We start from the raw sequence: 14,171 nt of genomic DNA, 5'->3' as shown, positions 1-14,171 counted from the left end.
GATTTGTGAGATGATATCTGGGGATAAGGATGTAATTTTTCCTTTGGGTATATCACCTCGGTTCCATCTCTGTTAAGTTTTAGTGATAATCCATGGATATGAATACATTGAAGAAGCAGCTCCTTACACTAAAGAGCTTTTTAATATTAAGCAACTGCTTAATAAGTTCTAGTGTCTGAAGACTGAAGCCGGACAAATGTTAACTAGACTAAAATGCAGTTTGTAAAAGAATCAAACTTTACTTATTTTTTTTAGTTCTTCAGCTGTTGCAATCTTTAATTCAAGTTTGGGGTTTTTTTCTTAAGTGGTTCCTGGTGGGCCAAACCGAAGAATTAAGTGAAGTAGGTCAGAGTAATAACTTTCAATAATCTCTTCTAGCCTTAAATATAAATAGGTAACCATCTAGTGTGACTAAGTGCTAGCAATAAGCTAAAATGACAGAACTTAGGTTGCTCTTGCAAAGTCTATTAAAAACTTGTTTATTTTTTCCGTAAAACCTGCAAAATATTTCAAATTTGTAGCTCCGGATAGCATAAGCACATGACCTTTTCAGAGGGGATTGTACATATGGAAAGCAATCTGTACACCTGGAATGAAACCTTACTTCTGATCTCATTTCTTGCAGAGTCTGCAGCAATCAAGGAGTCGCACTGAGTTCAAGTTCAGAAGTGCTTTACACATGAAATCTACTGGCTCTGTAGCTGATTCTGCCCTGTCACCATCTCAACAGGTAGAGTGCTTTTGTGCCTGAGCCATGCAGCAAGTGTAGCTGTTCCTGGTGTGGTTGTCCTGTGTCAGTGTGTGGCCAAAGGCACATTGAGGCCTTTGGGTTTCTTCTTTGGGGAATGTGTCAAGGAGACAAGAATGCATGGCAGATCTGTCACAAAAGTACTCTAAGGAAAAGCCTAGTAGTTTTGGTTTTCATTTTTAACACTCATAGAGTTTAATAGTGATAGAAGAAAGTGTTCTGTCATTCCATCAGAGCTTCTATTCTAAAATGGAACAAAGCCAGACATGGGGCATCAGTGGAAGGTCCACTTCAGTCAAAGCAGTGTTTTGCTTTGGGTTATTTTCCCCTTGAATTTTTTTTTTTTTTTTTTTTTTGGCTGCAGTGATTTGGGAGGAAATACCTCACTCAATTCTCTGAATGGGAGGAAGATGGTTTGCCACTAGGGAGAAGGGAACTCCTAAAGTGTTACTCAGAAGAATGCAAAATACAGGTCAGCTCTTGTAATAGGGTGTTTGGGGCAGGAGTAGACATGGAAAAGCTTTTCTTTTTAAGGTTGACATAAAAAAGTTGCACGTCCTTATAATTCTACTGCTCAATAATTTTCTGTAGTTAGAAGTTTCTTTCTGTTTTGGTCTGGTTTGTTTTTGAGGCAGATGGATAACTTTAATTTATGCTTCAAAAAGCAGTTAGTACATATTCCTTCGATGCTAGATCACTGATAAAACTAGAATCTTTCCAGAACTATGCATCCCCCTAAGGTTTGTTTTGGGTTGGGTATTTTGTTTTTGTTTTCAGTAAGAAGCCATGGTCTGAGCCTGACCTTTTTCTGCCTCTTTTGTGTAATACATACAAATTGCTGTGGACGATGATGATAATGGTAGAAGTAGGATACTACTTGTATAGTAGTTTGGGCTTTAGTAATTGAAGCTCCTTCTCACATGTTCAGGGATTAAGAAAAAAAAAAAAGTAAGCTCATTCTAGTATGTCCAATATGTGCAGTCAGTACCAGGCAGGGAAGATGCACTCTTCATTGTTGTGGATGAATTTATGTTTGAGAATGCAGTGAAAACTCATCTATCCAAATGTTTTGAATATCGTTTTAACTTCTCTGATCTGCCTAGTTGTAACAGAATCCAGGGTTGTCCTGATGAACTCAGTGGGGGAGGGTGGTAATTTATATCCCGTAGGGTTGAGATTTTAAGTGTGGCATCTGAAAGGATTCTACTTCCTAAAGTATGTCTGATGTAAACTAGTTTGAAGAAATAAAAGGCTTCACAAAGTTCCTGTCAGGAACTTCTCTTTCAAATCAGAAAAACAGTATAAAAAAGAACAATTGTCTAGTATATAAGATATTAAAATATGGCCACATGTACTAGTCTGTTACCAGTGCAACTGAAGCACATCCCTTTAAATTTGTCACCTCTTAGTCATGTCGTTTCATGTTAATAACTAGCAGTTTGTAATGTTGTTTGTTGTTCTTTTGAATTTACCATTTTAAAAAGTAGTTGGAAATTAGTGTAGCATTAGATTAACTTTGCTGTATGTCCCTGTTTCCTGCCTTCCCAATGCTATGGAGACACATTTAAGCAGGAGTTGAGGCACCCAGCTCCCAAATATGAGGCCAATGGCTGCGCTGACTTTAGAGAAGCCTCAGGATGGGGCTATTTAACCTTAGACTTTGTGGAGTTTTGAGGAGTAGAGTTAGAGCACCCTCAAGCAGGGATGGCAACTAGTGGTAGCACTTGCCATTCTCCAGTTGCAGTGGTGACAGAGACATCTTGCTCAACCTCCAGTTCCTGTTTTTCATCGGTTATTTGAAAACTGAATCAAAAAGGACCTCAAACCAACCCCCCAAACCCAAAAAGGAAGTATGACATACATAACATAGGTTAATGCGGCCATGCTATTGTAGTATTAGACTGAGGTGTTGGTTTTTAGATACAAAAATTGTTATACGTTTTGTGCAGGATAAGGATAAAAAGACAAGAAAAGCTTACCTTCTAGAAGACTGCAAAGCTTGTTTAAAGCATTTGATAGTTAGACCTGTTAGTCAAGGTGAATGATATTCTCCCATGCATGGTAGGATATAGAAAAACAAAATAGCTTGTTCAATAATTATCTATAGTGATGCCAATTCTATTTTGGCAGAATATTCTAAAGCTCTCTTTTTTTTTTTAATTATTTTTTTATTTTTATACTGCTCTCTACCTCTTCCCGTATTTTTCCTTACCCCCTTTTCTTAACCGCCTGTGACTTAAATCTCTCTCTCACTTGGCCATTTCTTCTCTGAAAGTTTCTGCATCTTACCAGACTTGTTAGACACTCTTTTAGCCAGAGACTTGGGCAAAAGGTGGAAGATTCAGAAATATGGCAGTCTCTTCTACAATCTCCAAAACAAAAGGGAATTTTTTTAGAATGATTTGCATATATTTGGCTGCTTGTGGGTGGATTTGGATGCTCCTGGGAGTTTAAACCTGTAGTACTGCTTGTGTCTCTCTGTTCTTCTACTTCCTTGAGTAAGTAATTTAAGAACCTGTTGGCCCATTTAGTCAAATTTGGTAGAGGGAAAAGTCTCAAAGATAGTTGAGCTGTATAGGTTTGCTGAATGAAAGGTGGCTGAGTAATGGAGGGTTCCAGTAGCAGTAATAGTTGCTGTGATTTCCTATCTTATCGGTACCAAAGTAGGGGAGAGTAAGTAAGCAGACTTTGAGTTTGATAATACTAAGTACAGCTCCTTATACTTTGTGGTGTAGAAGAAAGTGAGAGCTGAAGTATTGTGTGGTGACTGAAATCCTTATTATGCTATTTCAATGTTTGTGTTAAAACAGCAACTGAAAATCATGTGGCTGTAGCAGCTGGAATTTTAATCCTTTTAATTATGACAGATTTTCAAAGCATGTTCTGGCTGATTTGGTCAGCTGACTGTATAGTATGTACAATAACATCAAGTGATTGCACAAATTCTGAGAGCAGTGGTCACCTCACTGGAACAGCATGTATTTTTAGGTTTCTCTACTAGTAACAGTCAAGTGTATGTACTTAAGCATCTCATATGAACTGAAGCTAGTTGCTGACACTACACTATAAGAAAAGGACAGCTGTTTGTTCTTACTATAGTCATTGATCTGACACTCTATCTTCTCACCAAATTGTGGCAAGGAACACAATGGGGTATAAACACTGTAAATATTATTGGTACATATTTTAATGACAGGTATTTTTTCTTCAGGTCAGCAATGACACTCTTTACTAGCCGTTTCAATTTTCTGTATGAGAGGAAATGAAAGCACTTTGTTACCTCCAGCAAGAATTTTCTTTATCTCTCCTTTACCCAACAGTCTTTTCCTTTACAAGGCAATATTTGGGAAGAGGGTGGTTCTTGCTCTCAGTGTAGTACTAGTGATATAGTGGTTATGGTTCTTCAGAAGAAAATGATTCATATGTGGATGCTCTTAATCGATGAATCAAAGAAGTGTTAAGTTCTGTGGTTCACAAAGTTAGCTTACAAAATGGAATGAGTGGTGACCATTTGTTGATTAATGAATGTGCTAATTCTTGAGGTCTTACACATTTATTCCACCAGTTTGATAGGGGTCATTTGGTTTTTTTGCCTTTGGACTCAATTTGCAGTTTGATAATTGAATTATATCAAAAGCCTTAACTAGTTCAAGCAGTCCAGGAACTCATGACTGCCCAAAACAGCTGTTGAGTTTGAAGCCCAGGTATTAAAATTAAAAATGCAGAAAAGGACATTTAATATATATAAAAGGACTTTGTAGTAAGCTATAAATAAAATGTGACATTCTGACTAAATTGAAGTTCTGCAACAGGTGCTGTGAAATTAAGGTTTGTAAGCAAGACACAGCATTTTAGTGAACGTCCTGCTGATGTCCAAAGAGATTTTAAACGATATATTTAGCAAAGGAGCCAAGGGATTTGAATTTTAAGAGAAATGGCAACTGATATCAAACTTCTCGGTGACCAATAAAATTCTTATTTATGGAAACTGAGAGGTTACTTCAGCTATTTAATTGATGGCATGCATAACTGCTTCTTTATAAAAGCAATTGCAAGCATCTGTTATAGAACTAGATTAGCATCTACCTATTGGTAAAACATGATATTTTAGTGTTTGCTCTGGCTTTCATATACTGTCTGTTAATGATACTTGTTTTCACCAGGTTTTGTCTCCTTACACACTTCAAGATTTCATTGGCTCTTACGAAATCATTAAGTTTTGATGAATATTAGCTGATGTGTGAAAAGGAGTCCACAAGCCTGACAAAAGCCAGTATCATCATGCAACTCGGGTTTCACAGTCTGACTTGTAAAGTCCAAGATAGTGTGCTAGGGAGGAGGATGGTTTACTGTCTTAATAGAATGTTCTTCTGTGTAAGCTCACATAGGCTATTTAAAGATAGTATTTAATGATGGTTGACTAATTTAGGGTATGTCTACATAAATGGTCCAGGCAAACACGAGCTCAGTTTGACTGTGTTCTGGGCTGTCTGCATGTGGGCCTGCTATGCTAGAACAGTGCTAGCATAGCGGTGTGCGCTAGCTATCACACCTGCCTTCTGCTCTAGAAGTGGCTCACTTCTGGCTATCTTAAAGTGAGCAGGGTGCATAGCATTTTGCAAAGTAGGTAAACAATTTTTTTTTCAAATTCTTTATTTTAAAACATAATTGTGGGTAGCTGATTCAATTAAGCCTTGCTGCTACCAGACTGCTTGTTTTATAGGAGCAGGACTGTGTTTAGACACATGAAGCAAGGGCTGGGCTCTATGAGGGCTCTTGCATTATAAACTAGCAATTGTCTTTTTCAGGGCTATTTCTGTTTTGTGTTAAGTGCTTTAAAATACACACATAACCCGAGAGCTTCCTTTTGATCTCTGCTCACCTGTTGCCTTGAGGAAAACAAGAGTTTGGTTTCAGTATTGATGCAAAACTCTGAAATTTTCTTTGGTCTAGCAACAGGTAGGCTGCTGTATTTGGCAGGAATTACTTAGAGAGGGCTTTGCCAGAAGAACTAAAAATATCTTGGAGAAGTAAAATAATTTTCTCTTTTTCATTCTTTACTGAACCTGTTTCAGCTCTTTGCAGTATATGCTATCTGATGTAATACGCAGGTTGAAAGCAGGTCGTGTGCCAGAAAGGTTTGCTAAAATGTTCAGCGACACAGTCAGTCACTGAGTTCAGTGACTGATGCACTTGACAATTTATTTGAAACTTACGTGTTACTCAGTATATAAATACTAAGGTATGGTGAGGAAAATTCAGCTGTTTTTTGCCTGCCAAGTGTAGCACATATGCTTCTTTGTTAGAAGTGTTCAGGAGAGTGGGTGGCTAAAATATTCGAGTTATCCGAATTACGACGGATGGGGGGATAAGGACTGATTGCTGCCTAAAGTTGGCATGAATTTCAAAGCATTAAAAGAATACAAGTGAGTGAAGTGTCACATAGATTTCTATTTAAATGCTTTAAATTATTAAAAGTGGGGTGTCTAAAAGGCAGTTTTCTTTCCTCTTACCTTCAGTTTGATCAAAAGGAATAATACTAAGTTCTATTTTTACAGTTTAGAGTATTAATTTAAGAAGTTTTAAAGCATTAAAACCAAAGTGTTTAGTCTGAAGAAAATGCATGAGAGCACTTGTTACCTAGTAGAATAAGATAAGGTACCATTTCTATTAATCTTGAATGCTGTAAGCATTTTATTTTTCAAGAAAATTGCTGGAGGGTGGGGAGTGAGGAAAAGATGGAACTGAGCAATGTATTTTTGACACAGTATTTTGAGATTTGGCTCTGTGTAAGTAATTTTCTGATGTTTCTGAAGGGTAATCCCTAGTTGTATCACTTCTGAGAGGGAGTTTGTTAGAGCATAGGGGAGAGCTTGGTCACTTGCATGGTCCTGCACTCCAGCTAGTGAGCTATTCCAGAACTTCTCAAAGTATGGTACAAAGATGCAGAGTTTACTCTCTCTCTTTTTTTTCTTTCTTTTTTTTCCTCCATACCACAACAAATAATTGATTTTTTTGGTGTGTGTGTGTCAAGGTGTTATAATAGATTATGCAATTAATTTTATTTGGATTTTTCTGGCTGTTTGGCCTTGTTATATAAAGTTGTTGTGTTACCCTTACACTTTGAACTGCTGGTATTGTAATCAGGATGGCCATAGGATGCATTAAAAAAAATTACCTTTTGTGGCTTGAACTGGAGGTGTAGATAGCACCATGTTGGGTAGTAAAGTTTTATGTAAAAGTTTTCAATGAAATAAAAGGACTTATTTAAGGTGTAGTATAATTGCTACCTTTGTGCAACAACTACTATAAAAATACGGGAGGAGCTATAGGCTATAGGTGAAGAAAAAAAGAAGAGTGAAGAGCTGTTGTAAAGGACTGCCGTCTGTCAGACGGATGGAGGGGGAGAGAATGGGACACAACAAGGGACTGAGATACAGGCAGAAGGCTGCAGATTGCCTTAAACAGAACTGCATGAAGAGGGTGTCAGAAGCTTAGGTGGTAGCAAGCAGCCCAGGGAATAGATTGCCTCTGTCTAATTTAGAGAACTGGAGGTGAGGATGAATCTGGCTTCCTTTATTTTGTCTCCCTACTCTGTAGAGTTGTATCGTTTATGATTTTGGGTAGTAGCCCTAGTCGACGATCATGCTTTGTTTTTCATTGAATCATTTGCAATGGGCAGGGAAAAAGAGCTATTCCAGAGGGAAGGATTATACAACATTTTTACCTAAGTTGCGTATATTATACCTGGTGAATAAATGCATAGACTATGTCTTGAACTCTGATACAAATGTGTATCATTAATTTTCAGGTGAACTTTTAAACACCGTTTCTTTGAGATAAAATGTCACATACTTGTTCTCTTAAAATGGCTACTGATCAGTTCACGTTGTGTTAACATACATCTTTCTGTACACGTAGAGGATGCAAAACTGCAAATAATAGTTAGTAAATATTAACAATATTGAGTTCATATTCTATGCTTTTGTCTCCTTTCTCTTCACTCAGAATTGGATTTACAGTCATGGAGGAACATCAACATTTACACTGTGTGAACTGTGTCAGCCGTCGTTGTATGACCAGACCAGAGCCTGGCATTTCCTGTGATTTGATTGGCTGCCCATTGGTTTGTGGAGCAGTTTTTCACTCATGTAAAGCTGAGGAACATCGCATGTTATGTCCACTTGAAAGAGTGCCTTGTTTGAATAGTGGCTTTGGATGTCCTTTCATAGTAGCCCGAAATAAAATTGCTGATCATCTAGAAGTTTGTCCTGCAAGTGTGGTATGTTGTACCATGGAGTGGAATAGATGGCCAGTCAGTTACGCAGACCGAAAATCTTATGAAAATCTGAGTAAAGATGTTGATGAAGTGGAGCAGCTAGATATGGCTTTAGCCCTTCAAGACCAGCGCATGTTATTAGAATCACTTAAAGTAGCAACTATGATGTCAAAAGCGGGTGATCAAATACCAGAATCCAGAGAGCAAACCTCTGTCAAATCAAGTGCCCCAGATACAGTGCATTCAAATGGTTTGATGCCTGTAGATGAAGAGTCCTATGGTGCACTTTATCAAGCTACTGTAGAAACAACGAGGAGTTTAGCTGCTGCTCTGGATATCCTGAACACTGCTACAAGGGACATTAATATGTTAAGTTCAAGGCTCTGCACTTCACCACATGAAATGAAAGAAGATACTGAGATTAAAGAACAAGCTTCTAATGGCATTATTCAGGATAAAAAGTCTGACCGTGAATATCCAGATGAAGATAACATAGGAGCAGTTGGGGGAATTAACTTCGATAGCCTGAGTCAAAATTCACAAATGGAACAAAATGGTTCTAGTGATATTTGTTACGATATAGTGCAAAAACATGACTTAAATCTAAACCTCAGTAACTCCTCGCTTTTGTGTAATGGCTTTCATGTAGAAAATGAATGTTCAAAGGTGTTGGACCAGAATGAAGATCTTGGTGTATCTAATTCAAAATCATCCAGTGTAGCAAATGGTGAATGTACTGCATCTCATGATGGTGAAGCATTACAGTCTTGCAGCTCCTTCCCTGTAACAGCACAACTTAAAGAAGTAATATCAGCTGATCACTTAGTTAATGGCAATGTTAATCATGTACTACTTCCCCATAATGCTAACGAAGAAGAAATGTTAGAGAGACAAGTAGAGCAAGAAAGATTGAGAAACATAGATGCGTTTTCACTTTTACGGCATCGATCATACAAATTCCTTGTTAACCACTATTGGTCTACACCAAAAGAAGACAAAGCTGTTGATACATCAGATTTGGAAATAACAGAAGATCCTATGGGTCTTCAGGGGATTGATCTAATCACTGCAGCTCTGTTGTTTTGCCTAGGAGACTCTCCCGGAGGTAGGGGGATATCAGAAAGTCGCACTGTCGATGTGTATCACGTTGACTTTGGGACCCAAACATTTTCTCTCCCATCTGCTATATTGGCCACAAATACAATGGTGGGGGAAATAGCTTCAGCTTCTGCATGTGATCATGCCAACCCGCAGCTCTCAAATCCAAGTCCATTCCAGACCCTTGGTCTGGATTTGGTATTGGAATATGTGGCTAGATACCAAACAAAACAGCGTTCAATGTTTACATTTGTTTGTGGACAGTTGTTTAGGAGGAATGAATTTTCATCACATTTTAAGAACGTGCATGGTGACATTCATGCTGGCCTTAATGGCTGGATGGAGCAGAGGTGTCCTTTGGCATATTATGGGTGTACATATTCTCAACGAAGGTTTTGTCCTTCGACACAAGGGGCAAAAATTATTCATGACCGCCACTTACGGTCATTTGGAGTTCAGCCTTGTATATCCACAGTATTAGTAGAACCAGCAAAAAGCTGCTTAATTGGACTACACAATGACCATCTGAGTAGTCTACCTTTTGAGGTTCTGCAGCACATTGCTAGTTTTCTAGATGGCTTTAGTTTATGTCAGCTTTCAAGAGTGTCACGTTTAATGAGAGATGTGTGTGGAAGCTTGCTTCAAGCACGTGGAATGGTGATACTGCTTTGGGAGAAGAGAAAGTACCCAGATGGACGTTCTTCTTGGCAGATAAAAGAAAAGGTAGGTTATTTTTATTTTGAAGGTGAAAGGGAAGGTATTAAATTGGTCATGTCTCTTTTTCCCTTAATATTTTCCCTCATCACTATTGTTATTACTGTTTTTTGATGTAATATCCCTTCAAGAAACAGATTGTCGTATCGAACAAAAATTAGTGAAAATTGCTAGCAGGTTGGTTAAGTCCTCTCCACATTTGAAGAAGTAGAAGTTGAAGTAGTGTCTGTCTAGTTTTTACTTGATGTAAATAAATTAATCTCTGTTTTTCCCAAGATTTTAAAATATTAAGTGATTACTTCATGGTTTTCTTTAATATCAATATTCCATGAAAGTGGGAAAGTTGCCTACAAAGTTGCTGTCTTTATACTGTTTACAGCAATTTTAATTTTTGCTAACCTGTTGAGATCCTATCCATTGCCATGATACTGAGTGCCTTAAGTATGTAAACAATTCTTAAAACCTTTGAGCGACCTTTGTATAGTACGGTTTTCACCATTTCCCAGCCCCTCCCCCCAAACTGCAGAGTATCTGCAGCAATCATTTGGAATTGCGGAAGTTGATCATTTCAGAAACAGATCATAGTGACTGGTCATGTGATACTTCATCATTTAACTTCTGATTGCATCTACTTTGTAGACACAAAAAATATGGCCTGTCTTTCTTCCCAGTGTTCAGAGTTCACTTGGAATCTGAATCAGCCTGGGACTGACTATACAAAATTTAGCATTGTATGTTTTTGTCATGTTGATTTTCAGTATGATTTATAGTAAATGCAAAACATTGCCTGAAAGTATTCTAGCACAAACATTTAATTTCCTGCTCTAAGTTCAGGTATCTGAAAACATTTTGAGCCTAAGTGCAACTTATTTTCTAGGTTTGGCGCTTCAGTACAGCCTTCTGTACTGTGAACGAGTGGAAGTTTGCTGACATCGTAAGCATGGCTGACCACTTGAAGAAATGTAGCTATAATGCTGTAGAGAGAAGAGAGGAGGCTGTTCCACTGCCATGTATGTGTGTAACACGAGAACTCACTAAAGAAGGACGTTCACTGCGCTCTGTTTTGAAACCAGTACTTTAAATATTGCAACCACTCCAATTGCACATACACTCAAGCACCTGATATAACCTCGGTAATATTACGTGACACTTTATTAATGTACTAAAGATACTTTCTAGCTAAATCTACTCTGTCACTGTGTATATAAGGTTTGAAGTGACATTTATTTTTTATAATACTGTTTAGCTGGAAAGTAATGAAAGTTGCCTTAACGTTTGAAAAATTCGGAACTTGCTGGACAGGGTAGTTTTATCTAACTTATATAATTTAAGAACAAAATCCTGAGGTGTTTTCTGATTCACTGGTGCCCATGTTGCTGTTGACTGATAACATTTCAAAAATGGCCTCTAAATGGTATGCACATTTAGATAGGAAACACTGAATTGTAGTGAGACAAAATCCTGACCAAATGTACTTTCTGTATTTGGTCTATTTTTTTTAACAGATTATAATCCAAATATTTGAAAGACAAGGAAGAATTCAAAACTTTATAGTAGATTTCTCAAACACAGCTTTTAAGCACATCTTTTCTCATGAAAGCAGTGTTTTAGTGCTCTTCCTAGTTAACAGGTGATCTAGGATCAGCTTTTTTTAAAAAAATTTTTTTTAGGAATGATCTAAGCTAACTCAGATTTGCAGCAGCTTAATTTTTATTACAACTTCCTTTTGACATGTCAACAATGATTATTTTTCTTCTGAACTATTAACAGTTATTTCACTTTTGGGAGCAAAACTTTTAGAGCTAAAAACATGGAATACTAGTTTTTACTCTCGCACCTACAATGACATCGATATAAAATGTTGAAAATGTTTTTCCTTGTCCTGCAGTTGGCTGAGGGTTAAATTGCTTGAGCAGTCAGAAATGCAAAGTATGTGATGAACAGTTACGAATTTATAATGCAGCTAATGAAAGGGCTTTACTTGTTCTATGGTATTGTGAGATGTATTGTCTCCTTTTCTGTTAATTTGTCTATAAAAATGCTGCTTTTTTGAGGAGCATTTTAAATTACTGGTATGTATAGCAAATGTATCATCTTCATAAGATGAGACATGATTTGTTAATTGCATAAGGCATATCAGAAATGTATGTTCAACTACATCTGTTAAATGAACAACTCCAATTTGCTTCCAGTCTTCCATAATAAAAGACCTTACAAAGCATTTGTGAACAGAGAATACCTGTTACAAAAAATGGCCTGGTATAGCAAAACTGTAATAACTTGAACTGACTTTCCAACTTGTTTATATTAATGTTGGTGTCTCTAGCCTGTTGCACTTAGCAACTGTGCCACAAAGCTAAAACAGAAACAGACCAGAGCTTGGAACAAAGAAATACAGTACGTATTTCCATTATAGGAAAAAATAAGAGATTGGTAAGGAGGACATGTTTACAAAAATGGCTAAATTTGTTACTCGTAATTTCTGTACTGGACACTTTTATGGCTAGTCTGGCTGCAGTTCACAACTTTGGTACCTGTGCATTTCTCATTCTGGGTCCAGTCCAGCTAAACACTCGCTGCCTTTTCCAATCCAGAGTGCTACAGGTGCCCAGGAAAAAAATAAATCTAGTTCTTCAGTGCCATGAGTTGAAATTACAAGAGCTCAAACAGAAGCTCTGCCTGGATCTTTAAACTACATGTTCTCTTTCCACACTTTATCTTTTTTTGTTTGGAGAGAGGAAAGGAGTAAACCCTCTACAGAAGTTAGCAATATTTGCAGTAATTCTTAGCTGTTACCACAGTTATCTGGAAAAGAGAGTCTAGATTCATGTACAAATCTGACTATACCAACTGGGTTTTAGGTAGGGATTTTAAATGCGCACATACACACCCCCCGCCCCTGTTCTCTGAGTGCACTGAAGTGCTCAATACCCACAAATTCTTCAGTACAAGGCAGGAGACAGACTTTTATCAGTTCTTGTCTTTTAGCTCTAATGGCTCCTTGCTGCTGCTCTCCAGTGTTTAAAAGTAGTTGTGTGACTGGAAGGATCCTGAATGTTGAGGAGTTTATGCTTGCATTTATGGCTAAATCTCCTTTAAAACATCTGTCTTGGGTTACTGATATTTTTTTAGTCAGCAATGTGGTGGTTTTGGTACTCAGCATTCTTTGTAACTACCCAGAACACTGGTAAGTATGGTAGGCAGGCATGTGTCTCAGTCGCTTAGGAGAAGAGGGAGTTCAGTTAGAGGAGCTGGTGTTGGTAGAATCTCACTTGTAGCACAGTGCAGATCTACATCTAAAGTATCGGTCATTGATCTATTAAAATGAACTTTTTAAGTACTCGGTGTTCTTAAGAAATAACACTATTTCTCAATACATGCACTTTTGTTTTCAAATGTAGATACAGGCTTTTTTTTGTTATAATTAGTCTATTTTTAATGAGAATCCAGAGCTATTAAAATATCAATGTTGTGAACAAAATCTCTGCCTTGTAAACTGCTCCAAACGCAGGAATACAATATAGTTAGGATAAAAACTTTTTTTTTTACACTGCTATGCAGTTTGTAAAACTTCTGTGGTGTATAGTCAGTCTATCAAAATGTGGCTTGTTCACATCTGCCCTTGAATTTTAAAAATGTCGTATCCCTTTCCTGGTACATCTTCCTTACAGCATATATAGACAGCTGTTCCAGTCTTTCTTTTACTTGATACCACATTGCTACTATGTTTAAATATTATGTTTTCAATCATTATGCAATATTTTTTTGCAATGTCTGTTGAAATCCTAATAAATCTTTTGGAGTTTCTCTTTTAGTATGATTGTACTTTTTTTTAAAGCCTATCACCAGCCTTCCAGCGTTCAAATGTGGTGCTCAATGTCTGCCTATAGGATTCCAGTAAGTACTAAAAAAACCAAATTACATAAAGGAATCTATTTACAAACATTTAAACATTGCGTAACTTGGAAGTGATTAATATGTATTCACATTCACTTCAGTATGAAGATCAGTCATTCCTTTTTAGACTGTACACCCATTTCTATTGCTTTGGTCTATTATGCAGCATAGATTTCCTTTACAATTAAAGATTTAACTACGTAACACTGAAGACTCATATTGTATGTTGTAGGTTTGTTTTAATTGTTTTTTCTGAATAATAAATTGGAAAGATAATCTGATCAATATGATACACATGCTACTGGTTTGCGAAGACCATTTTCAGTGTATTGTCTCATTAGTAAAGCTTTCCATAGAAAGCTGTTGCTTAAAATGGTACAGAAGCAAAAATTTAGGGTGGTTTTTGGGTAATAGTTGTAGTTCAGACTGTTTGTG

General features: G+C 37.2%; 1 protein-coding gene across 2 annotated transcripts; it reads left to right on the top strand.

Moving 5' to 3' along the window:
• The first annotated feature begins 622 nt into the window (after window positions 1–622).
• FBXO30 (F-box protein 30) lies at window positions 623–13,640 on the top strand. Of its 2 annotated transcripts, none has more exons than XM_010584503.1 (3): window positions 623–730; window positions 7,757–9,848; window positions 10,717–13,640. In XM_010584503.1, the coding sequence occupies exons 2-3, from the start codon at window positions 7,773–7,775 to the stop codon at window positions 10,918–10,920; spliced, it is 2,280 nt and encodes a 759-aa protein (XP_010582805.1). In that variant the 5' UTR covers window positions 623–730; window positions 7,757–7,772; the 3' UTR covers window positions 10,921–13,640. The 2 variants fall into 2 exon arrangements, with proteins under 2 accessions (XP_010582805.1, XP_010582806.1); XM_010584504.1 differs by lacking the exon at window positions 623–730 and adding an exon at window positions 7,249–7,302.
• The last annotated feature ends 531 nt before the right edge of the window (window positions 13,641–14,171 follow it).

Source organism: Haliaeetus leucocephalus, unplaced genomic scaffold, assembly GCF_000737465.1.
Source record: "Haliaeetus leucocephalus isolate CR32 unplaced genomic scaffold, Haliaeetus_leucocephalus-4.0 Scaffold992, whole genome shotgun sequence".
Classification (NCBI taxonomy): Eukaryota; Metazoa; Chordata; class Aves; order Accipitriformes; family Accipitridae; genus Haliaeetus; species Haliaeetus leucocephalus.
This window is presented reverse-complemented; position numbering and strand designations above follow the sequence as displayed.